The sequence below is a fragment of the Astatotilapia calliptera genome, chromosome 8 (genome assembly GCF_964374335.1).
Source record: "Astatotilapia calliptera chromosome 8, fAstCal68.1, whole genome shotgun sequence".
Taxonomy (NCBI): domain Eukaryota; kingdom Metazoa; phylum Chordata; class Actinopteri; order Cichliformes; family Cichlidae; genus Astatotilapia; species Astatotilapia calliptera.
This window is the reverse complement of record NC_137429.1, coordinates 19015230-19042873: the sequence shown is the minus strand read 5'-3', so window position 1 is coordinate 19042873 and position 27644 is coordinate 19015230. Positions and strand designations below refer to the sequence as shown.

General features: G+C 40.1%; 1 protein-coding gene across 2 annotated transcripts in view; it reads right to left on the bottom strand.

The window, feature by feature from the left end:
* rhbdl1 (rhomboid, veinlet-like 1 (Drosophila)) overlaps positions 1–27644 on the bottom strand; it is a 49283-nt gene that overhangs the window by 8367 nt on the left and 13272 nt on the right. For both annotated transcript variants that reach the window (XM_026178804.2, XM_026178805.2), the window contains exons 3-5: positions 24215–24439; positions 23109–23257; positions 22876–22988 (exon numbers count right to left, since the gene is read on the bottom strand). In XM_026178804.2, the coding sequence (XP_026034589.1) occupies positions 22876–22988; positions 23109–23257; positions 24215–24439 (487 nt within the window). The remainder of the gene's footprint in view (positions 1–22875; positions 22989–23108; positions 23258–24214; positions 24440–27644) is intronic.

The window sequence follows — 27644 nt, the reverse complement described above, 5'->3', positions numbered from 1 at the left end:
CCATGTAATTGTTGTGAGAAAAAAGGATTGCTGTGACGCTATGAAGTAGGACAGAATTCCAGGCTGGAGAAATCACTGTGGCGGTTTGCTCGCGAGGACGACGTTAGCCCCTGTTAATTATGCAAATGAGCTGATAAGGGAAGCGGAGAGGGCTGATAAAACAACACAGCTTCTTTTTAATCACAGCTGGGATTTGCTGGAGTTGTGATCTCAGATCTATAATGCATGTTGGAAGATTCACATTCTGTATGTGTGTGTATGCACGCACACTGGGACCGCACAGAGTAAACACGGTCTTAAAGAACGACTTGTCAGCCCGCGGTGCTGGTGATGATCGTGGAAAGACAGATGGTAATCAGAATGTGTTCCTGAGCCATTCATCTCTCTTCGCTCTGACACCTATGGGCTATTTCATGTGGATTTATGGTGCATATGAAGGTTGGTGCTTCAGAAAAAGATTTGAGAAGATTCACAGTGGCCCATTTTTTGTAGCTCCACCAAATTGCAATTACACAGTGTAGCATACAGTATGTGGTCTCTGATCTCTTCAAAGTAAAGAAAAAAAATTGATTTGGAGCAACTTCAGCAGCATCAACTTCTGAGTTCCCCTTTTCCGCTTCTTCTGGGACTTTCCTGCAGTTAATTTATTACTTCCATGCATTAGAGCCGGGTGATATATTGATATGAGAGATATCATCTGGGATTTTAGTTATGCTAATGCAATTGTTGTTAAATATAGTCTTTTATTGGCCTTTGAATTTCAGTTTAGTTAACAGTTTCTAATCCATTTCCATGCCTGCCTGCAATTATAGCTGGAAGCATTATATTTTCCAGTTGCTCCATTATCCATCCCATTTTTTAAGGAATTCTGAGGAAATGTTTTTTTTTGTTTGTTTTTTGTTTTTAAAACACATTTGTACCCAATGTCGACTATAGAGTGGGTTAAAATCGTTAACTAAAACTAACACAGAGGAAAAGTCAGAAAACCAACTCAAACTAAACTGAATTAAAAAGAAAACTTCAAAATTAAACAAAAATAAAATAGTGCTGGTCAGATCTTGTGCACCTGTCAAGCTTACTGCTCATCCTCAGCTAATTCTTTGCTAGCAATCTGGTTGACACGCTCTGTTCAACCGACTTTAATACAGGAAAAATCAAATATGCAGCGGCCAGAATTAGTATTCAGATTGTTGGTATCAGTGCACCTTACTCAAAGACCTTTTCCTCCACATAGTTGTCATTTATAAACTGCTTGCTACAAACCTTAGCATTGCAGCTAGCTAGTGGAATCTTCCTTTCAGTGCAGCTAGTTAGCGATGAAGAACCACTTGCTACTTAAGAGGGAGATTACGTGGATAGTGCACATGCCCTTTAGACTGTTCTTTAGTTTCAGTTTGGCTATTTTCCAACTACTGATATACTGTTACTAGTTAGCTAAATTGAACTAACGTATGATTATTGGGCAACCAAACAAACCATCATGTACTTGCACAAGATGGCACTACATATGCTCCAAAAAGTTGAAGTCTAAACACTCTTTTCTTAAATCCAGCTTCACAGACAGTGTTAAATCTGTGACAGTGTTATATAATGTATTTTCTAATGTCTTAAAGTGGTTGCTCAACTTTAAGTTGCATTGCTTTTGAGAAATCACTTTACCTTATAGAAAATATTGTTTACATATCCAACAGAAAATATGAATTTGGGTCATATTTCTGTCACCTAACAGATGTAAAGTACAATGTTCACTCTCTCTTACAGGGAACTATTGGCCCTTTAACATCTAAGTGCTTAGTTACTTTAGCCAAATATGACTGGTTGCAGTTTACTGCTAGGCTGATATCAGGCCGGTTAGCGTCAGCGCTTTTATGATTTGCATGCAGTAAAACCCAAAAGTTAGAAGTAATAAGTTACATCTCCTCATAGTTGTAGGGACTGCAGAGAGGGTATTCTCAGTGGGTTCATTACTATCAGTAAAGCCTAATATATGTGACCTCAAAGGATCCAAAATGAATGTCAAAATACAGCTGGGAACAGCTTTATGAGCAGAGAGGTTTGCTGACTTGCTGACTCCAGTACAGATCACCTCATTTGAGGAGACATTCAGGGATGTGACACCACCATCTGCAGGTGAGGAAGAGGAAACAACCTGGGACCTCCGGCTCGGAGGAAGAGCGGAGCCCCACAGGGAGGATACGAATTGCTATCTCCTCCTGCTCACCTGACTTTGGTGAGAGGCTTCTGAATACAGTATGAATACTGAACAAGCGCATCATGTGGGCTCTTCTGCCTCAGGGGATTTAAGATTTAGGATTCTCGCACTCAGCAGGAGCTGAGACGTGAGGAGTGCGATTACTTCAGCAGTGAGCCGACACTTTCCATCTCAAGCACATGATATTTATTGGCGCCGTCATCATCATCAACATCCTCAAATCTTTTTGTGAGCTTGCAACATCCTCAAGTCAACTGCAATGTAGACAGTAAAAATGATGCATTTTATAGAGTGTATAGGTCAACTACACACTCGGGGCTATACTCTGTCTGCTGCAGTAAAGTCAATGCTGCTCACAGAACTGAGCCTCTCTGTCAAACCACACATGGATACTCCAGGCTGCCCTTAAGCAATGGGTCAAATTGGGATTTCCAGTCTCTATGGGACAAGTGGTGGTAAGGTGATCGCAGGCTAGAGTTTGACAGTGCCTGAGGCTGCGCTGCTGTGTAGCCAGTAAAATACAGGCTGTGCCCGAGTACAGTAAATGTTCTAACCTTGAAAAATACGGAGAAACATGACACGAGGCTCTTCAGTGTCTGCAGCTATGTGGCCAACTATCAACCGTAGCTACTTCAACTATTTATTTCATAGCTAATGCACTTAAGGAGAACATTTTATTAAATGGATGTTTAAAAGGCAGGTTAATGGTTGTAGATAGTTTGGGTTAAAACTATGATAGTGAGGGTTCAAGAGGGAACAGCACGATAAATTTAGCAAACGCTTTCTGAAAAAAAAAAAAAACGAGTTTCTGACTGTTTTTTTTTCAGATAGTCTGTTTTAACTGATTTTTTTTCATCACCTATGAAGTGGAACAAGATGATTAGCATATACACCCTATGCTCGCCTGGGCAGCTGATAGTGGAAGCATTTTACAGTCCTGTGAAAAAGAACGGACTTTATACACTCCTGTTAATACCCAAATGCACCCTTACTGTTTCAACAGAAATTAAGAGGGTAATTCAGAGGGTTGTACCCAGGCAATCCTAATCATAAACATTTGAATAACTGATCATCAGTAAGTATGAGCACCTCTATAAATCAAACGCTTTGGCAGTTTGCTGGTCTGCAGCTTTAATACTACAATTTTGCCAGGAGTGGACGTCCCAGTAAACTCAGTGCAATGCTCAGAGAAACTGCAAAAATCTTTCGAGACTCTATGTTATTTAGCATGTGAAATGTTAAAGTTTGTAAAAGTACAATTCAAAAAAGAAGTCAGGCGTGTTTAGAAAGGGTTTTGCAAAGTTGCATCTGAACAAACCACAAGACTCCCGGAAGAACATCCATCATAGCATATCAGCACAAACACAGCATATAATCTGACAAGCACAGTGGTGGAGGGGTGATGATTTGGGTTCGTTTTTCCTTGGATTCATTGACTTGAGCATGAACTCCTCTGTATGCCAAAGTATTCCAGAGTCAAATGCGATCCTGAGATTGGAGATGCAACAGGACAATGATCTCAAGCATAGCAGCAAAACTACAACAGAATGACTGAAAAAGAAAGAAATCAGAGGGTTGCAATGATCCAGTCAAAGTCTAGATCTGGAACTTCGATGAACTCAAAATAACTGATATGTTGTGTTTAGTTTCAGCACAACTAGTGAAAAGCAAACACAGCACATCAGCACATTGTAAAGAAGAGTGGGTCAAAATTCCTCCACAACAATGTGAGAGACTGACAAAGTGATGCAGAAAACAGTTTCCTCAAGTTGTTGCTAAAGGTGGTTCTACAAACTCCTGAATTATGAGGTGCACTCTCTTTTTCACATAACTGTAACTATTCATCCAGCAAATACTAAAGACTCGATGTTCCAAAAACCCAACAAATGTCCAGTATTGTATTTTCTTTTCATCTTTGTTTGGATTTCATCAACTCTTGAGGGAAATATCTGGTTTTTCAACTGCTTTAAGCTCCATGTTTACCGGATAATCACTCTGGGTGTTATAGCTGTTGGGTCAGGTACATTACAGTCAGGCCTTAGCAATTTTTCCACTGGAAACTGTATCGATGAGAGTGGACCAGACCAGCAAAGCTTCAGGCCATGGGACCAAAATAATGAGCTAAAAGACTCTAAAGCACCGAGGAGAAGCGCAGAGTTTGGCGATTTATCTGTGGGTGTTTCAGTATGTGTCACAACTGTCACTTTAAGGTTGGTCATCTGAGTCATTGGTAATACAAAAATATTGACTACTGCAGATTAAAAAAATAAAACAAAACGAAAAGAAAAAAAAAGAAAAACAGATGCCGCATTAAAGATTCCATTCAGGAATGTAAAGTACGGCTGAAAACATTAATATGGATTGAGATGCATTTCTTGGTTGGTCAGCCAATAAATTACTCAGGAGAGGACAATTAAAGGATAATGAGTGTTTATTTATTCAGGTGGTTGAGTCAGTAAAGAGCACAGAGAAATCTGTTTCTATTCGCTGTTCCAATCTGCCGGTTTAAGTTCAAAAGAAAGACGACCTGAAATATATTTTCAATACATTTCACTGTGAGACATTAAAGAATTTGAGAGAAACGGTTAACTTGATAAAAAGGTTCAATTACTTAAAATGGAAAGAAGCTTCCACTTAAACTATCGGGCAGGAAAACACCTCCTCACTGATACTGTTAGACTGTTAGCTTTTAGGTTTGCTGTATGTGTACACAGTCACCTCAGACATCCTGTATGCATTAAATCTTGTGGCTCTGCACAGAGATGTGCTGTAGTCAGCATCTCTGCATCACAGGGCTGCCTGTGTTGGCTAATAAACTGAAGAAATGCCAGATCAGATTTATTTACTAAGCACAAATAAGAAGAGGGGTAGATTGATGGAAAGAATGAGTGCATGAGGAATGGTGACACAGTCAGGCTGCAATCATGCAATCAGATCTGCAGGTTTTACCTCAGTGTGCTGCCATTTAAATTTTCTGCTGTCCATTTAGAAGAGTTCCTGTTAAACAAGCTAATCACGATGCCGCTGCTTGTACCTGCTGTTTTAATAGGAATCAGATTAAGTAACAAATACATAGGAGCGCACTGTGAAATTTGCGTGGATTCTTTTGTTTCTTTGGGTTTAAAAAAATTTATCGTGTAAATATGAATGCAATTGTAAACAAAAAACACCAACATACATAGACAAAGCTGCACATATGGTGATGGTGTTAGATCTTTTAGGATGACATTATTTCACACCATACTGAATGAACTCATGTGAAAGAATAAAACTGCCAAAAATGTCATGTCTGTAATTAATAGGCCTCAAATAATAATGTTCAAAATCTGCTCAAGTTACTGGTATAGTAAAAAGAAAGTACATAAATTCTAATCTCTGCAGGTCTTAAAATGGGTTTAATATAACATCACATGACCAACAACATGTGACATATTATAACATCATTATTTATTAAACAACAGTTAAGCATCAGCTTAACTGATAATCAGCAAGTGTGAGCACTTCTATAAAAGCAGCATGTTTGGCAGTTTGCTGCTTTGGAGCATTCAGGTTTGTGTTAACACAATGCCAAGGATGAAAGACAGTGATTTCAGAGAAGTAACTGTTGCTGCCCAGTAGTCTTGGAAGGGTTACAAGGCCATTGGCGAACAATTTGAAGCCCATCATTCTAGAGTGAGACAGATTATTTACAAGTGGAAACCATTCAAGACAGTTGCCAGTCTTCCCAGGAGTGGAAATCTTAGCAAATTCATTCAAAGGTCAGACGTTGCAATGTTCAGCTTTTGTCTAAAAAGAACATGGCAGCATTGCTCAGGTTTGCAAAGCTGCATCTAAACAAATTCCAGAACTGTTTCCTTTGGGCAGATGAGACCAGAAACAGCACATTGGCCCAAACGCCTCATTCCAAATGTCAGGCACGGTGGTAGAGGAGTTATGATTTGGGCTTCTTTTCAGCCATAGGCACCTTATATTCATTGAGTCAATCATGAACTTCTCTGTATACCAAAGTATTCTAGTGTCAAATGTGAGGCTAAAACTGGGCTCAATGATCAATGAATCAATGGCCAAATGGATATGGCGCAGTCAAAATTCTCTGGCAGGACTTTAAGAGAGCTGTGCATAAACAAATGCCTGCAAACATCAATGAACTGAAGCAATGATGCAAAGAACAGCGGGCCAAAATGCCTTCAAAATGATGCGAGAGACTGATAAGAAATCATGCAGAAAATAAATAGTGCTCAAGTTAGTGCTGCTAAAGGTGCTTCTACAGGCTACTGAATCATGATACAGTAGTGTCAAAAAATGTTTGTCCCCTTGCTGTTTCCCTACTGTTTTGGATATTTGTCACACTTATGTTTCAGATCATCAAACAGATGTTAATATTGGACAAAGATAACCTGAGTAAATACAAAATGCAGTTTTTTAAATGATGATTTCATTGATTAAGGGAGAACAGTTATCCAAACCTACCTGGTCCTGTGTGAAAAAGTAATTGCCCCTTTTGTTAAATCATGAACTGTGCTCAACCACAATTACTGTAATCACTAAACACACCCAGGTCTGATTACTGGCAGACCTGTTGAAATCACTTAAATATAAGCTGTCTGTCAAAGCGAAGCAGGCTAAAAGAGCTCAAAAAGCAATACAACATGTCACCATCTACAGAAAACACCTAAGAAACAAAGTCACTGACATCTATCAGCCTGGAAAGAGTTACAATGCCATTTCTAAGGCTTTGGGACTCCAGTAAACCACAGTGAGACCACCATTATACCCAAATGGAAGAAACTTGGAACAGTGGTTAACCTTCCCACGAGTGGCTGGCCGACCAAAATTACTCCAAGAGTACATTGACAACTCATCCAGGAGGTCACAAAAGACCAGAGAACAACATCTAAAGAATTGCAGGCCTCCTTTACATCAGTTAAGGTCAGAGTTCACAACTCAACAATAAGAAAGAGACTGAGCAAAAATGGCATCCATAGAGAGATCAAGGACAAAACCTATGCTGCCCAAAAGGAACACAAAGGCTCTTCTCACATATGCCAAAAAACATCTTGATGATCCCCAAGACATCTGGGAAAATATTCTGTGGACTGATGAGACAACAAGTTAAACCTTTTTTAAGGTTTGAGTCCCGTTACATCTGACGTAAAACTAACACAGGAATGTCATGTACTGTGATGAACGCAACCATGAATTCTGTCTATCAAACCATCCTGAAGGAGAATGTCAGCCTATCTGTTTGTGACCTCCAGCTGAAGGTCACTTGGGTTCTGCAGCAGGACAATGATCCAAAACACACCAGCAAGTCCACGTCTGAATGCCCTAAGAAAAATAAAATAAAGACTTTGGAGTGGCCTAGTCAATGTCGTGACCTGAATCTGATTGAGATGCTGTGGCATGACCTTAAAAAGGCAGTTCATGCTTGAAAATAGAGCAGGGCGATATGGCCAAAAATATTTATCACGATATATATTTGAAAATTTGCGATAACGATATAAATAACGAGACAAAATACAACTCCACAACATTACTAGCGCAAAAAGACAACCTTCCATTTATTTTCACTTAAACAAGAAGCTGGTTTTTATGTACATTAAAGCTTTATAAAAATGTAACAGTGCAAATGCAAATTCCTTGCTGAACGTTTAACCAAAAGGCATTTCCAGTAGAAATGGGCTGACATATCCTGAGCATAACCATGTATAATATCCACTGAAGTTAAAAAGAGGTGCTTTGCAACATTAAACTGCAGTGTGCAGTACGCATTTTTCGGACCATAAGGTGCACGGGATTATAAGGCACATTAAGCGAAACAAAGCAGTCAGAATCAAACTTTATTAAACTCATTTTTCTTGCTTCCTCCACTTCTGTACCATTGATTTATTAATGAATGAATTCTACTCTATTCCCATGTTGCTGCAGTATATTAATGACTAACCTTGTATTGTGGATGGATTATCTCAGTTGTTCTCCTGACTGAAGTTTGGTCCGTTTACAGCATCCTGCCATGCGACTGCATTTGTCTCTAACTATCAGGAACCTTCACGTTAACTTTTATAAGTGGAAAAGTGTTAGTGTTCTCCTCCAGCTTCACTGTTTATGTTATGCTAACATAGCTGTGTCGCTAGCGATCACGTAGCACATCATTATATACCAGCTAGCCCAACTTCAGTAACCCTACAAACGTCACTGCTGTTTAGTTTCCTGTCTTCATTTATGTTGGACGTGATAGCAGAGCTGTACGTTTGAATTTTTCCAGAAATCTCTCAGTCAGAACATGCTATATCATGCTTACGTAACTAGCGAAACTAGCGAGCTAACTTCCGCTAGCTTCCTGCTAACTTCTAACTCCGTTAAATGTAATAAATTTTGTTTTCATGGATGCCTGGAAGTTAAACTTCATAGTTTCACCTGGTTAAGCAGCAATGCTGATCGTTTCATTAAAGATGAAAGAATTTAGACAGTTTTTAACTCCCAGTGATGCTGCAGTGTTTGTTTGACCTGAAGCTTACGGAGTTTAGGACCCAGATTACTCCCAGATTTAAGAGCATCTTAGTCCGACAAATACGACAATCCGGTTGTTCAGTGATGACGCGACGAATCCTACTTCCGGGTCTAAAGTAGTCTGCGTTTAATATGGCTTTTGTGTTGTTAACATGTTTAATGTTATGTATTTTCTTCTATTTGATCTCAAAAAGCTCCTAAAACAGTCAGTGATCACCGTTGACCTCCCTCGGCTTTTATTACCACTAATCATTTATTTAAGCTCAGTTTTTAAAACCTTAGGATGAAACTACAGCCCAGCCCATGCAGCAGTATATGAATGACTAACCTCGTATTGTGGATGGATTATCTCAGTTGTTCTCCTGGCTGAAGTTTGGTCCTTTTACAGCATCCTGCCATGCGATTACATTTGTTCCTGACCACCGACAACACTCACGTTAACTTATCGAGTGGAAAAAAAAGTTAGCTTGTTTATAACAGCCCAAATGACTACAGGCCTGTTGCACTTACGCCTGTAGTGATGAAGTGCTTTGAGAGACTGGTCTGTCAGCACATCAGGGCCGGTCTGCCTCCCACTCTGGACCCCCACCAATTTGCCTACAGGACAAATCGTTCCACCGAGGACGCTATCACCATAGCGCTCCACACTGCGCTGAGTCACCTGGAGCACCGAGGAAGCTATGTGAGAATGCTCTTTCTGGACTTCAGCTCAGCATTCAATCATATCATCCCGGAGATCCTGGTCCAGAAACTGTCTCACCTGGGACTCTCCACCCCCATCTGCCTCTGGATCAAGGACTTCCTGACAAATAGACCACAGTCTGTCAGACTCGGCCCCCACCGGTCCAGCACCATCACACTCAGCACCGGGTCTCCACAAGGATGTGTTTGGAGTCCCCTCCTGTTTACGCTCTACACATCCGACTGCTCCCCTACCCATCTCTCAAACACCATCATAAAGTTCGCGGATGACACCACAGTGGTTGGACTCATCTCAAGGGGGGATGAGTCGGACTACAGAGATGAGGTCAACAGACTGACTGAGTGGTGTTCAGTTAACAACCTCCAACTGAACACCACGAAAACTAAAGAACTTATCTTGGACTTCAGGAAGGGCAGAGCAGACCCGGCCCCACTTTACATTCACGGGAGCTGTGTGGAGAGGGTACACTCCATGAGGTTTCTGGGCGTGCAGATATCTGATGACCTCTCCTGGACTGCAAATACTACAGCGGTGGTTAAAAAGGCCCAGCAGTGTCTCCACTTTCTGAGAGTGCTCAGGAGGAACAACCTGGAGGAGAGGCTGCTGGTGACATTTTACAGAGCCACCATAGAGAGCATCCTAACGTACGGCATAACAACATGGTATGCAGGGTGCTCAGCTGCAGACAGGAAAGTACTGCAGAGGGTCATCAACACAGCCCAGAAGATCACTGGCTGCTCTCTGCCCAGCCTGGAGGTCACTGCAAACTCTCGGTACCTCAGCAGAGCTGGCAATATCATCAAGGACCACTCTCACCCCAGCAACCAACTGTTTGAACTATTACCGTCAGGCCGACGGTACAGGTCACATAAAACCAGGACAAACAGATTCAGGGATAGCTTCTTTCCCAGAGCTATCACCGTAGTAAATAAGCACAAAAACAATTGAACCTATTCCATACCGTCACTGTCATTATATTAATGCTGCTATCCTGTATATATTGTACATACTATTGTTTGAGTACTTACGATTGGTTTTTTTTGTACTTTTTATATTTTACATTTATATTTATTATTGAAACTTGCACCAAGGGAGTGGCACTCCAATTTCGTTGTACTCTGTACAATGACAATAAAGGCTATTCTATTCTATTCTATTCTATTCTATTCTATATTAAGCTAACATAGCGGTGTCGCTAGCGGTCACGTAGCACATCATTATATACCAGGTAGCTCAACTTCAGTAACCCTACAAACGTCACTGCTGTTTAGTTTTCTGTCTTCATTTATGCTGGAAGTGATAACAGAGCTGTACGTTTTAATTTGTTTCCAAAACCCCGCAGTCAGGACATGCTATATTGTATTTAGATAGAAGCTAGCGAGCTAACTCCCTGCTAACTTCTAACTCCGTTAAATGTAATAAATTTTGTTTTTATGGATGCCTGGATGTTAAACTCAATTGTTACACCTGGTAGAGCAGAACGCTGATCATTTTATTAAAGATGAAAGACTTTAGACAGTTTTTCAACTCTCAGTAATGCCATAGTGATCGTTTGATATATGGACCTGCAGCGGAGTTTAGACCCAGACACAGCTAGTGACGTCAGACTGAACAATTGGATAACGACGGCCGCTTGCATGTTCTGCAAAAAAATGTGCTTTGTCGTGTATCTGACGGACAAACACCAAACCAGTTCCACATCACTGAAGTTGCACCATTTTTACAAACCAATTCTGGTTCATCTGTTTCACTCAACAATCGGCCATGTGCGTATGAAAACAAAGGCACTGCGCATGCGCGTTTTACTCATATTCTATCGCGATAATTCATTTTCCTATCGTAGCCTAACATTATACCGGTATTACCGTGAACGGTATAATATGGCCCAGCCCTACTTGAAAACCCTCCAATGTAGTTGAATTACAACATTTCTGCAAAGATGAATGGGCCAAAATTCCTCCACAGCGCTGTAAAAGACTCCTTGCCGCAAACATTATCGCAAACACTTGAGTGAAGTTGTTGCTACTAAGGGTGGCCCAGCCAGTTATTAGGTTTAGGGGGCAATCACTTTTTCACCGAGGGCGCGATTTTTCTCCCCTTAATAATAAACACTTTCATTTAGAAACTGTTTTTGTTTTCACTAGTGATATCTTTGTCCAATTTTTACATTTACTTGATAATCTAAAACATTTAAGTCTGAAAACATAAAAAATAAATAAATCAGGAAGTAGGCAAACACTTTTTCACATCACTCTATACCTAGTGTCCCACGCTGCTTCTGCATTTAGGCTTTTTTAAAGTAAAATGTATTACATCAGGAGTTGTTGCTTATCTGAGGTTTTATTTACCTGCCTTTAAAAACAAGTAAGGAACAGATGATATGTAATGTGCTGATATATAAAAACTGTAAAACCTGAGAGAGGTTGTAACTTCATAGTCATACTGATCTGTGTAAGGGCCGAAAAAGAAATTTCTTTGTAATCATTTTAGAATGAACTGATCACTTCATCTATTACTGGTGAGAAAATATTGACCAGTACATCAGCATATACATCAATGCTCAATTCTATAGCCAACAGCCCAATATACACTTTAAAAATATATAAAAATACTAATTAAGCATGAACTCTATAAAGGCATTTGATAAGTAAAAATGCTTTCAGCATAAAAAACAAAAGCAAACATCCTCATTAATGAAAAGACTTTAACAGAGATTACAACAAAGTATAAATTATATAAATAGTTGTGAAATGGATCTGTAGTAACAGCTCAACTGATTAACTATGCATTAGCTTTATCCATAATGCACAGGACATAATATCTGATTCAGTTTGATTGTAAGACGTCTTTCTATAGGTCTGATACATGAGCACAGAGTTTGATAGTGGCTGGACAAAAAATAAGTAAATGTCTGGGTGACTAAGCTAGAGGCAGGCTGTATGTCACACGGCCTTTTGTCTACTTTACAGTCTGAAAAGCTCATAGCTTCAAATGCCATCTGCCATAGTTGCGACCATTTCTGAGCCTCATTTCAACTATAATAGTGCTGTCAGGCTGGTGGAGCTCCATTAAAGATATTTTCCACCCGGGGAAGGAGATGGACACTTCTGTGTCATCCACACAAAAAAGAGATAAGGGAAATATCACCTATGCCGCCGATACGCTCCTTGAAGTCGAGCAGCGTGGCTTGCAATCAGTCCTCATCCAATCTAACATCTTCATCCATCTTTGCGTGCCCTGGTGAAACGTGGGCGTGAAAGGATGAAAACCCTAAGATGATGTGCACGTAGAGACGGAGTCTGCAAAGTTTTTTTTTTTTTTTTTTTTTACTTATCTGCAGTGTCAAGCTGTGGCGGAGCAGCCACGCTGTCAGTTTCCTCAAAGTGACAAAACACTACACACCTGCGCTCCTGCACGCTAGTCAAAGCAGATCTTTAGAGGAACAACTTCAGTAACAGAAACACAGATCCAAAGTTAAAACAGAACATAAATCGGGATGGCTCCTGTCAAAATGTACAAAAGCCAGAATCCAGCGCTGCTGACGCCACGCTCAGGCCTGCAGGAACAGAAACGATTCATCAGCCTCACCGTGAGATAACAGGGTCAGTGTGAAAGCACTCGCACCACGGTTTCCTCAGAGAATTTGCATTTCTCTACCCTGTCCAAAATTTACACATGGGGAAAAAAATATACACGATAATATATGAGACCAGGGGGCATCGAGAAAAATCAATAGCATCCACTCGAAACGTCCTCAGAGCTGCTGAGAGGAAACAGCTCAGCACAGCAGTGCACCAATAGTCAGGGTAAAGTACAATTAAATCTGATCTGGGAGAGTGTGTGGGCATATGAGAATGCCTGAAATGGAAGAAACAGATGCACAATGTTCAGAAATGAACAGAGTGAACAAACAAATGCTCTGACTATAAGAATAGCTGGAAAAAAAACTCGCTGCTTGCTCAATTATAAATCAAATCTACTTTTCAAATAAAGATCACAATAGCTGACCTTGGTGGGAAATTACTTAAATTCTTCCAACATCCCAGAGCAAAAAAAAAAAACAGAAAAGAGAAAAAAAAAGCATAAAATGACTTCCAGTGCTCAAGGATATTACACCACAGTGATGGCTACAGGGAGCGTGATGTGCTGCTTCATCGGAAAAACCTTGAAACTAACTACTGAAGTAAAGGGAATACAGAGCGAGCGGAGAAACGGCGTCCTCTGTGCCTCCATCACAGTGCCTGACAAATGCTGCTTTCACACAGGAGATGCACACGGACAGCTATGAACACAGGCAGCTCGCTCCATACAAATGGGCTAAACTAATTGAGGCTGCGTTACAGTAAAAATATTCACCACCCTTCACGTTTTTATCAGTGGGGCTGGAGGAAGTGAGCTTGGTGTCACCTAGGAAGAGTTCACTATGGGGTGGAATTCAGGGACTGGGAATTACCATAATCACACTGGCGGTCTCTGCACAGCTCCAAGGTCACCCTGCTTCCTCAGTCTCAGCAGCAGCGGGGGGAGTATATCAGAAACGTAGGACCAGGCTCTTCATTTGCACCACTGTACACACACACACACACACACTGCACCTCTGCCAAGGTTGACTATAAAGACAGAAATCTCACCTTGCAAACTACACACACTGCAACAATGCATTGTCACAGTAACACAACTTCTCAGAGAGGCAAATCAGTGATGCTGTTAAATATCTCTACACCAGTGAGTCAGAGCCAGAGCCAGAGTCAGACAACGAGTCACATCCCTCCGGCAATAAGGGTGATTAATTCGGCCCTTTGCTCTGTAATGCTTCCTCTCTCCTGTCCCGGCCCATCTTGTCTTTTTATCTGCTCCCCCTGCTCATTAAACGTGCTCGGCTGCAGATGCTGCTGATGCAGTGTGACGTCGGCGTGGCAGCTATTTACTATTTTAACCCTGAATCCCACAGTCGGTTTGTCTGTACTGAAGTCCATCGACTGAGTGAATCCATCTTTTACATACATTTGAGTGCTGGATTCGATGTGTAACCCTGCATGTCAAACCCCAAAGGAAGTAGGATCCATAATCTGTTTAAAATAACATTTCATGTCATTGCTTCTTGGACATCTGCGCTGGAATATACAAACAGTGAGTTTCATTTGCAGTTTAACTAAAAGCCATCTGAAAAAAGATAAACTAAACACTCAGGAAACGCTAGCAAATAAGCTTAAATTACACTTACACTCTCCAATCATATTATTTTTAAATAGTAAAGTAAAATACAGTCAAATTGCTTGTGGCGTAGTACCGCATATTTATCAGAGATGAAGAACGAGCTGAAACAAATACACTGGAAATGTTGAAGTAATAAAGCTCTAGTTTTGACTGTAAGAATATTTTCAATGACAAAATTAAATATCCTTATTTAATTTTAACCCCGAAATACAATATTAGGCCTTGGGAGGCATCCATAACTCTTAGCTTGTGTGCCTGAGCTAAACATCAAACATCAGCAAAGTAGATGATAGACAAAGCCACTCTTGGCCATGCACCAAGGCCCTGTATTCACTGGCAGCAGATATAATCAATTTACCCTGCCTTAATATGTGCAGCATGCTTTCATAAAGCATCAATCAGATTGTGAATGTGAACACAGTACTATAACAGGTGGAAAAAAAAAGTCAGAAGACCTTCAGTCATTTGGAGACGGAACGGGCTTTTATTACCTTGAGCGAACGCAGAAACAATCATTAGACTAAATTAGGGCCGACAATAGAGCGCGTCTCATGGCTGCGGAAGAAATCTGACACTCCTGCAGTCCTGCCCAATTTCAGAGCTACATTAATCAACTGCTGAAGGATTAAACATTACATGTAACCTGGTGAGATGCTTTTTAAGTAATGACAACATTAACTAGCTTGCAACAATGAGGTTATACTAACATGCAGCCATTTATCACATTTCCATTACCATTTCCCATCAGGCCACACGTCTCTCAATAAGTGGGGTGAGCATGGACCTTTTTCTCATGGTCTGGCCAGCAAATTCAAAGGTTCCTGTTCTCTCTCATATACTGCTGATAAATATGGAGCTACTATTTTGCAAACACTCAAGCATTTTACATTCAAATATTTACTTAAACTTTCTAAAATCATATCCCTCCGAATTCAAGTGCATAATGCCAACTAGGGTGGCTGTAACTTTGATAAAGGAGCTTTTGAGTCAGTGAAGCTCACTTATGGTCAATGGCAGCGATACAGTTATGCTGAACCTTTCTGTAAGTGCTGCTGTTAGACTCTCTTAGCTGCTGTTAGGCGACATTAATCAAATGGTCTTTAAAGTGGAGCTAACATTGGGGGGTGGGGGTAATGTCTAATCTGCTGACAATAACTACCTGTTACATAATTGGGAATAAGCATGTGCAGGAAAGAGAGCAGTGGTGGGGAAGGACAAAAACATAATCAGAAAGACATGACAAAAATATAGATGTACAAATGTTAAATGGTCATATTCAGTTTGAATGATCTTTAAATGAAAAGTAGCTTATAAAGAAAGACCACATGGTCAATCTCAAGAGGCAATTATGGAATTGCAATGTCCATCTCGACCAGTGTACTCACGGGGCAACGTGGCGCCCACTCCTATGTATTTTTAACGGGTTAATTCTAAGTTTATGAGAAGACATCGCTGTATATATATGAGTGCAACATTTTTTTTCCTATTACATAACCTAAAGAAATTACTTACTAGTACCTTTACGTCAAAAGATGACCAATATCTCTAAACGTTCAACAGAAATGTACTGTGAAAATAACGATCTCTCATTGTCTTTACCATCTAATTGAATAGGTTTAGGTGTGGGACTTTTAGTTGGCCAAAATATAATAAAAAAGTAGTGTTTAGTGTCTAAAGTAGTGTGAAGACGTCTTCTTGGGATTTGCAAAGTAAAGTGTGACCAAAACAGCAGCTCTGTCTGGTAGCTCAGGAACAAACCTCCAAAGTCCAGTCGGTGCTCTGCATGAGATAATAATGAGGAGGGAGAGTCGAGCACCCGTTTGTCAGACCTCGTTTGGAAAGACAAATTGCATCAGTTTTGTGTATGATGGATGTGTGCGTCTTCTGATTTTGTCGTAGTAAATAATGGCGTGTGGCCTGTCACCTTTACCGTTTAATTCATTTGTTTATAAATTGTGTTATAAATATTCGGTGAGTCAGGAGTCGGCTGTCAGACCGGGCAAATTCTACTCTAAGCAGATTATATATGTATCATCTTCTCCCCCAGTGGAAGCAACTTAGCAGTGTCGAGAAGGGAAATTATTTTACTGCTATTGTTAAATAATTGTCATTGCATTAATAATATAATCTGCAGCATGGATATTGCATTCCAAGGTTTAAACAGTGTCTCTTTCAGAAAGACTGAGTTGCAGGCTGACAGGAAGTTGTATGCAGAAGTGAAAGCAGGAAGTTATTTTGAGCCGCAGGCTAAGACGAGGCTTTAACAATGTAACAGATAGCTTTAAGAAGGCCTTAAGCAGTTATGACTATTTTATACACAATGCATATCTGTGCTTATTAAAGAGTTGGAGCTCGGTCAATTAATTGGGGGTCGGAAGCTTTGTTCGGCGCGATGTTCGGACAATCTATTGTGCAAGTGACTTGGAGCCATAGAAGGAATCGCAATACATGCTTACAAAACACTTATATCAGGTCATTTTATATTAAGGTTTAAGTAGAGGTTCTTGATTAAAACATTTATTTAGTAGAAGACATACACATAGTTTCAGTGAGCTTCTGGTCTGGTAAAAGGTCAGAAGTGCAACAGGTGAATTGAGAAAGAGCATGTGAGGTCAACACATACACACACATAGAGTTAAATTTATTTAGAGGAGAGATTACTCATGTCTGGTTGTAACTGCAAAAGTGTCTCGGTAAAAGAGGAACCGTTCCTTGTTGTCTCGGCAAGAAAGAGGAACAAGACAAGAACTGAAAGGTAGACAGGAAGGGCTAGCCATGAAAATAGAAGATGATTTTCTGGGTGAAAAGTCATGATGATGTTGATCTGATCTATGTATAAAATGTACCGGTGACGCATGAAGGGGCGTCAGTAAACAAACCCTGATGCTATAAAATATCTGTTCATGCTTTGATTAAGTCGAAGACTACTTCCTGTCTGCGTACAGAGTTGTCTTCCCACGCGTGTATTCATTAAAATCATCGTTTGACTTCACCCGGCCGGATCGGTGTGGTTATTCTTCGATCACCTCTTGTACCCTTCCTCAATATTGAATCTTAACAGCAGCAACCTCCTATCTGAAGCTTTTTGAATTATATTACATTCAATAAAACCAAAAATTACTTGCCGTCTCATGGATGTAGCCTCACTGGACTGCTGCCTCCAATCAGATGGTATAATGCTAACTATCAATATGTTGATTCTAACAATTACTTTGGTAGTAGGATTACAGCAGGTCCTCGTGATGCTAGCTCAGATGTGTCAGACTCACTTATCATACAACAAGGCTTCTGTAGAACTTCAGAAAATGCTTGATCCCAGATTTCTTGGGGTCCATTATGCAATAAGGTAAATGGTCTGCTCCTATGCAGTGCTGTTCCAACTTGGCAGTACCCATAGGTGTATTTCAGCACACCAGTGGGGATGCCATACAAGGTGCTCACCTCCTGCTTTGGGATCAGTATCTTTACAAAGGGGTCTCTGGCAATGGGGGGACCAGATCGAACTGCCAACCCTGATATTAATCCACAACACCTGAGCCTCAGCTGCCCGTGTGTGTTATTCATGTGTGCACAGAGCAGCATATCACTGAAGTCTTTGTGCATAAAATTGCACCTTCTGCAAGTCACTTTAAGTATCGTTGTATTGCCTTTGTTTTATTTCCAGATCAATTTTCTTTCAGTTTTATTGTGTTCATACAGCATTCGTTATCAAAGCCCATCTGAGAATAAACATAGCAAACCAATTATACGTGGTATTTTTTTCTGCTCAATACTTCAGCGCACACGAAAATAAAACTGGAACAAAGCTGAGTGAAACATCTTTCTTAAAAAACAAGCAAAATGTATTTCTTGCAACAGCAAACAGAAAAGAGAATGCATTTTACAGGATGTGCACTAACGCCTTGGCTTTCTCTGAATAAGTGGTTTAATCTTGTTCCTCTCATAACCTTTTCTTTACGACATAATGTGAAGTTTCGAGTCTGTATTGCTATTACAACAAATTCGCTTTACTTTCCAAAGTAAATCTTGTACCCCAGCTATTTGCAGAATAAACTGTAGCAAAAGGCAAGGAGGTAAAAAAAAACAGCACAGAATGTCAACACTACAACCTCATCATCACACTGATATGTAGGTTGAGCGGGACATACCTCCAGCAGCCGTCTCGCTCGTATGAGAGGCTGCTGGAAGATTTGGACCGTCTCGAACGGTAGGTGTTACAGGCGGCAGACACCCTGAGGCTCACACCGCGCTACGAGGAAAAACATGGTGTTCTGGCACCTGTTGATGTCCTGATCACCACAAGTGAGCTATCAGCCCGAGGGAAGGAGAAGCAAAAGAGAGAGTGGAGAAAAAAAAGAAAGTAGATGGAAAAAAAGGACTCCCTGCTGCTTCTCTTTAATGTGGAGACAGACTGAAAAGTTGGAACACGGCATGAGATTCTACATTCATCTCGCCAACATAGTCTGAAATTCTGACTGACATTATTCAAATTTCTCCACATGAAACCCAAGTGGAGCTCTTCATCCAGTCTTTGTGCAGCAGAGCCATAAAGAATTACTGAGAGGATGCAAAATGAGCAAGGACAGGTACCGGGGTCTGAACAGCACTGTGGAAACACCATTAGAGAATCGATACTTTTGTAGGCACATATCTAACGACAGTGCCTAATTTTTTACTGTAATTTAGTACCAACACAACATAGTCGCGAACGGGCCCACATCAAAGATTTATATACTGTCTGCATATGCGCATCAGCAGCCCAAACCAAAATCTTTGTGACCTCATTTTTAAGATAACTGGAGAGAAGAAGCATCGGTATTTTTTCCCAACATTTAAAGGCATCCAAGAAAAAATCCCAACAGGAAGCAGACATTTCTTTTTGGCTTTGAGAGCGAGCCCTGCAGTGCAGAAATTCATGTAGTGTATTAAGGCGAACATAAAGGCACAATACCTGCAGCACTTTGCTCCATAAATGCATCCATTCAGTGTAACTATAAACTCAAATTTCTGCTGCCTTACAAAAAACAACAAGCAACATGATTGAACTCATAAGCTAGAATACGACTGCATGAATATAAACATGAGATAGCCATGGGCAAGAAATATGCAAAGGAAGAAAGAAAAAATCAAGAGTTTCACAGTGCAATCTAGCACAGGGTAACTTCTAACAAGTTCAGGTAATAAAGAACTGTGGGAGGGAGACAGCATTTAAACTAAAGTTTGCACACATCAAGGCCCATGCATATTTTGCATATCTGTGAAATGAACATGAACATGTGTGTGGCTCCTCACCACGTTTAGTTAAAAAAAATATCTGAGTTATGATATGACCTGCTGAGTGGTACAAACCAGATCCAAGACGTTTGTGCTCTAGTTTTACTGAGCAAAGTTCTGCTTTATTGCTGTGTTACCTCTGTTACTTAGAACTAAGTAGCAGCTATTTGTGGATGGACCCAACTTTTACGGAATTGGGGTTGTGCAGCTCCCAATTTCTAACTTTGCTTTTACTCTTTAGTCCAAAACGCTGATCCCAAATTAACCCATTAGCTAAATGATTAATGGCAAATCCTCTCCTTATAGAAACAGTCAAAATGATTTGACAGTTCACCCACAGACACACCCTCACACACAAAACTGGCTGGGTAGCTGACATAGTGTGACATCTCGCTCTGTCACCTGAGCAGCACTGATGGTGATCATGATTACATGTCTTTGGGTAAATGCAATAAAATTTAAGATAAATGTGTGTAAGATTTACTGGCATCTACAGATGACCTCACCTTCTCCCGTCCTTACAAACAGGTAGGTGAATCAGTGGTATAGAGCAATGTTAGGCTAGTCTGTTTTGGACATAGCGAACTCTTCTTCATGGTGGAAAAGGAGCCACTCCTTCTGCAGATATAAAGATACAAACATATTTATAGATTCCTGATCGTAAACTGTTGACCTTTAGAGTTAATTCAACAGAGGCACATCTCTGATTTCAATATGTTATACACAAATTCAAAGCATTTCTGACTCCGTGCTCTGGAGGCACGGATGTCACCTCGCCTGCTGCTTTATCCTCCCTTTGGATTCAGGCTGCAGCTTAAATCTCCAAACAGCATTTCAAACTGCACTTAGGCTAATTCTCCAGAGAGAGACCCTGCATTACTCTCCCATATTTCCTCCTCTAAGTCCCACGCTTGCTTGCTCTCTCTCTCTGTCATCATTGCTAAAATAAATCAAAGCTACAATAATTCATGAGTGTTAAGAGTGTGCGTGCATGCAAGCGCGTGGAGGAATGGGGTTTTTTTTTTAAACTTTTTTCTGCAGAGTACCGGGATTTTTTTGAGAAGCTTTAACTCCATCTTACTGTGTGCAGAGAGCTGCCAGGAAAGGCAAGAAATGGAGAGTTTGAATTTGTAGTCACGCAGAAAGAGGAGCCTAAGAAAAAAAAACAGGTTACTGAAAATAATAGATGATTAACTCAGTATGAATTAGACTTCTCCTCTCAACAGTAATTAAATAATTGTTAGCAAGTCTTATGAAACCCAATGATAAAAACTGTTGAAGTGAAGCTGAGTGAAACAGGAATTTAATGCAGCAGTGTTGATATGAGGTCTCGCAAATGCAATGCTGTTAATGCAAATGCTTTACTCAGAAAGTGAATCCACTTTTCACAATCAGTGTGGATTTAAAATTTCCAATCTCCGAACCGGCTCGATGAAAGTTAATGAGGTTCCCCGTCAACAAAGACTTGAGCGCTGCAGCTCGACCTCTGGGCGATGTGAGTCACTCTGCTGCGTTCACTTTGGCATATTTTGTATTTACATTCTGCACTTTTTTTTCTTCCCCAGAAGGGCCAGGCCGGGTCAAATTTATCAGAAGTATCAAATCGGGCAGCCGCACATGTTAGCTCGAGGACAAGAAGCTAAAAAAATTCAGTCTGACTCGCTGGGAGTAGATGGGAGCGGATAGTTGTGGGTATTTTATACAGCAAACATGAAGAGAAATATAACATATTTAACTTGATAAATTATAAACCACCAACGAAACCACACAAAAAACCAAAAAACCCAAAGCTTTTCTGAGGCGTCGACTGTACAAACAGTAATAAAAGAATAAACAAAGTAGGTCAGTACGATGTGCTGCAGACTGGCAGAAACACATGAATAAAGAGCAGAGCGGAGAAGAAACAGCCTTCTTCTGTTTATGTTATTGTTTTAAGGGAAGCACGGTCCGTATCGCTCTCCAAATCATCTCCACTCGTCTCGCCATTTGCTTAGAAATCCTAAACCACACACACTCACACATATTCACACACACGGAGTGTATAAACCAGCCTAAACACACAATTTGATGTGTCTCTAAACATAAGAAGGCATTTATGACCATTTGGAGATAAACATTAAACATGAAAAATTAGATGTGCCATTTCATCATTAATTTTAAAAAAGCCATTATGTCACCACATTTAGCAGTAGTCTTGTTATTTTTTTTGTTTTGTTTTATTTTTAATGCTTGCAATTGTTAAGCAAAAATGTTTTTCTGTGGATGTCAAAAATGTACGTAACAAAAATATAATCAAAGTTTATTTTTACGTGGTGATTTTCAAGAACAAAAGTCACAAAATGCTTTACAATATAGAATAAGATACAACAACTGAAATGTTATAAAGGGATAAAACAAAATAAAGGCAAACCTGCACAGGTGGGTCTTAAATCCACAGATCTAAGTTGCAGTGGAAGTGAGTTTAACTTGGATTTAGGTGCAGACAACAAGCGTTGATCAGCTCAAAGATTCAGATGTTTTGCGTGATTGTAGTAGCTCACTGATAAATGGAGGCACATTGACCACGAAGGGCTCTGCAAGTGATTGTACCGTGAACTTTATATGAAGCCAGTGAAAGAAAGACAGAATCTGTGTCACATGGCACGTTTTAGAGGACCCGGTGACCTTCGAACCACATTCTGAAGTGATCCAGGGAAGATTTGCTGAGACAGAGGAATAATGAATTACAATAATCAAGGGATGTTTAATCATCGGGATGTGAGCAAGTGATAAACCTCCTAAACATTAAGAATAAATGATATAAATCATGAGAACTGAGTGAAAGGCAAGAACGCAGACCTTCGATAGTGAATAGTTCATCCAATATGGTTTCTCAAGCAATTTGTGTATGACACCATGTAAGAAACCTGAATAATGCTCCTTGCTTTACTTACAATAAAACACTTAATGAAAAACTCACCGGCCAGCACTCCTGCCATGTAAAGCAGACTTATTCGTAGGATGCCATGGACCATCTCTAAGGGAACGCCGATCATCAGCTGTAATAAAGCGTTGAATCCCAGCTGCTCCAAACTGAGGACAGAGCACACAATGAAAGTAAGATTAAAACTGCCAGCATTGGCCTTCGTGTGCCATCAGCAGCAGCTAACCTGAATTTTCTCTAAACCAGTACTGCAGGAGTCAAGAGCTTACCCGACGTGCATGAACATGTAGCTGAAGAAACGCCACACTTGTGCACGGTGGCCGGGGTGGTAGACCAGGGGGCTCTTCATGAAGTCAGGCTGATAGGTCTGCAGGACCCACTTGTTTAGCATGATGCCGTAGCACATGAAGACAATAATCTGCAACAAAGACACAAAGATGACACCAAACTGTCAATCTGTGCCGAGTACATGCACTCTCTGCAGAGTGCTTGTACAGAAGGTGAAAAGTGCCCCGCAAAACAAAACCCATTGTGCTTTATGAACGGCGCATGAGGTTCTCTTCTTCTTTGTATTCTTCAGCTGATGCTCATTAGAGTCTTGCAGACAATTACTGCCCACAGAAGAAAAAAAATGGCACATCTGGTTCAATTCCATTAATTTCTTTTCATAAAATAATGACTCATTGTTTCTGTGAATTAAAATGAATGCAAACTGTTATTATCACATTCTCATTGTCATTACAGACCATTCAGTGCCATTTGGAGGCATTATAAGAGCACTTAGCTTTCTTTCCCAAAGAATTAAGATGATTTCAGGGAAAATGATGAAGTTTTGTTAAGAAGCTGTAGGTTATTTCCGCCGCTTAATCTGCAACCATTCAGCTGTAGTCTCGGAGGGCGTTTGTGCTGGTGCTTTTCTTTTTTCAAAATTAACATAACAGGTCAATTAAAGCCACTGTGGTGGTGGCCAGGGTGCTTACTGACCTGGTTTCCAAGTTCCAAGACCAGTGTTTGAAAGAAAAAAAGAAAAAAATCCTACACGCAGGCTGGCTCAAGGACTCTGCTTGGAGGAATGACATTAAATGCACCCACTAAGCCTCCGACTCCCAAATGGGTTACCAGCTCATATCAAGCTCACAGTAAAAGTGTGTGATCAAAGGCAGAAAATCTTTTCAGGCCGTCTAAGGCGAACAACTGAGCTAACAGAACAGTGTGAAGTCATATTTAGGGGATTGGATGCTGACTTTGTGGATCTTAAATAAAATGCTGGGGGCCAAAAGCTCTAGGAATGCCCAGATCACTGTGGATGAATCAGGAGAATAACCTCCATCACTTTATAACACTCTGAAACCAGCTGATAATGTTTCCCACTAACCTGGACGATGGTGACGATGGCGATGAAGACGGGCGGGGGACACAGGCGGTTTTGGTGGAAATACCAGCGCCGGTCAGTTTCGCAGGGCAGGATCTCGTAGGCCACATAACGGACGAAACGTTTATAAAGACCCAACCCCGTCTCGTCCAGAAGGATCTCCCGTTGCAGTGTGCGGCGGCCATTGGCGATGGCTCGTCGGAAACTGCTGGAGCGTTTGCTGCTCATCTGAGGAAAAGAATAAAAAGAAAACAAAAAGATGCATAAACTCAGTGTGTGCAACATCTTGTTGGTAAATGTTTGAATGTTAATTTAGGCTAATGGCATATAAAAACATCTGTTTACTGTTTATTGTGAAGTTTTAATGATCACGTGAAGGTTTTTCTTCAGTTTATTTTGTTTGATTTCAGGGGGAAAACACCAGATAAGAAGCTCAATAACATTCTCTCGCCTGTATGCGAAATACAAAGACTGTACATAAATGATGGACATAGCCACAGCTGATTAGTAAAGTGCTGTTGAACTGAATGTGCCCATTGCTGTCCTCCAGCTGTCTTGAAACCAGAGTGGACTGCATGCTCATAGCAAACTCTGCTTTATCCCACATTGTGACTCAAAATTGTGCTGTAACTTTCAATAAGCATTATGTTGTATTGAATAAGACTTTAAACTCATATAGTATTTACATAGAGGACAGATCCAATTCAGCAGGTTTTCATTATACTTCTATAGACCGATTTCTTTGTGCAAGTGTAAAATTCAAGCAACTGCTGGCAGTTCGACAGAATAAGAGAACATGCTTCACTTTTCAGGCTACATCCATCTTTCATATACAGTCTATGGTTAAATATAAACGATATCCACAGGAAAATGGAGGAAAGACTAAGCCTGGTTTTGTCCAAAGAGAGCAAGTTTGTGTACCAGCACCTTTAGAGCTTACTATACAACACTCCACATCTCATGCAACTTCCTGAAATCTTGACATAAACATGTGGTTGTCAGGCCGCCAGTGTCTTTTCTCCACCAAGTAGTATTGGTAAAGTTTAAACACAGGACAGCAGAAAAGCCAAGTTGTCTTTTTTAAAGCTAAGTTTTAGTACGGTTCCAACAAGATGATTCATAACATGTTGGGAGTTTGTTATTTTTGGATGTAGCTAGGCTATTTTTTTCAGTCATTATGCTAAGTAAGCTAAATGAGCTGCAAGGCTGGCATGAGAGCGGTATCAGCCTTTCAACAAGAGAACACAAAAGCTTATTATCCAAAATTCCGCCTAATTATTGTATTCAGAAAGGATTAAAGACTTTAAGGAATCAGCACCTTGCATCCTTTATTCATTTGCTGCTTTTGATTTATTTATTTATTTTTAGCTATATGATGATATCATGGTTTTTTTTTTTTGAGGGGGTTTTTTGCAAACAAGAGAACCTTAGAAGCATTACTGTCAACAGCTGGAAAACACCTTGCCAGAATAAACAGATCTCATCTCGCCTGCTGGTCTCATTTCAGCAATTAAATCCATAACTTTCCTCACACTAAGTGGATCAAACAAAAACAAAGGAGGGTTTGTTCTCACATAATCTGAGAGAAGCTCATCAGTGTGACTAATCACCCTGGATCAGAACAAACTAACAGTCATAAACTTCTGCTTTCACAAAGGCAAGACTAGGGACACTGTAGTTTTCTTAACTTCTTACCTGTTATTACATTATTCTTCATTTATGGATGATTTCTATATGTTTAGTTAATGTTTTTGCAAACTTAGACTAAGTGGAATGGCTTACGCAGGACAAAGTCAAGTTATAAATATTGAGTTTATTAGTTTGTCACTTTGACAGCCAGTCTGTATGTCGGGAATGATAGACAAACGCTGGTACAGAAGGGATTTGGTAAAACAAATACACTGCAGTTTAAAAAGACTGGATATTTTTAAAGAAATGCATTATTATTTGTGAATATTGTCAATTCTGTCCAATGACAGCAATACTGAGGTGAGTTGCTGATGATATTATGAACTTTTCTATTAGTGAGCACTGCTGTTAGCCCATGTTAGCTTCTGTTAGCCCATATTAGCTGCCGTTAGCCCATGTTAGCTGCTGTTAACCCATGTTAGCTGCTGTTAGTTGATGCTACTAAAATGTTCTTTGAAGTGGATCTAACACTGTTGGACTTGGAAATTGGCAAACAAAACCCCCAAAACTCTAACACAATGTGAGAATGCAATCAAACCGTTTATCAGAGGGAAGGTGCAATTTTTAGGACACTAGCATAACATTAGCTGGCATAATGTTAGCCCATCACCAGCTGCTCTTATTGTTTAGCCCACTTCTTATCAGTTGTCTGGAAATCTGCTGACAATAAGCGATTGCGACAATATCATGCCTAAATATGAGCATGTTTAGGCATGCTTTTCTGTTTTAGAGCACTGACTTCAGTTAGGGAGATGAAGCTTGTGAGGAAGACGAAATGAGGAGGATATTTTATTCAGATGCTTACTTACTGTTCCTTTGATAGTGAATTACTGTATACATTTACTGATTGAATACAAATATCTTGCTTATCGTTTTTATTTTGTGTTTCAACCTTTATTGTTCGTGCGCCCAAGAACATTGTTACAGTTTTGTTCATAAGGCCGGCATGACTGAGTATAATGTCAGTGTAATGGCAACCAGCAATATTCTGTTGTGAAGCTTTTATTCCATACAGCACAAGGCAGTAATATTTTTACAATGCAGAATGTTGCAGATTACATTAGGTACACTGTAAAACAACAGTTTAATGATGGCAAATCTATCTGCCAGCACTTAATTTAACTACAACGCTTCTTTCAGAAACTACACAGTATATGTTCATGACGAGCTTTAGATGTTATTCTAACTAAAGCAGAAGTTGAGAGGTATTTAGTGCTTAATGAATTTGTGAGAGCATGTGAATTTTTATTTTTCCTCCTACAAAAGCTATGTTACATGTTTAAAAACATGTGATTGGTTTTTAGCACACAACAGATTTTTAAAAAAGAGATAAGAAAGTTATTCAATGAGTAGGGTCTTTTTTTTTTAATTTAGACAAATGTAAGCCTGACTGCTGGCTAGATCAATTACTCCTCAGGCATTGTAATAATATGTTGTTGAAGTGTGTCCGCTCTTGAAAAGCAAATCTTAGTTGAAAGGAACTATTGCATGGAAAGAAAGAGGGCATTTGTACATGTGTGTTTGTATGTCTTCATTTTAATCATGGGCTCCAGGTTTGCTTAGTGAGCAGGGCCTGTGCAGAAGCTTGCAGGCTGACAGCACCAGCTCTTGATAAGTTATTTAATAGAGGCTTAGGATGAAAACTATCCTAATGCCACGATTTTGACAGCCGAGCCAGAGAACTGCTAGGATAACAACACAGAGTTCTTTTCCACCAGAGTTACCACTGAAAATACTGCCTGAC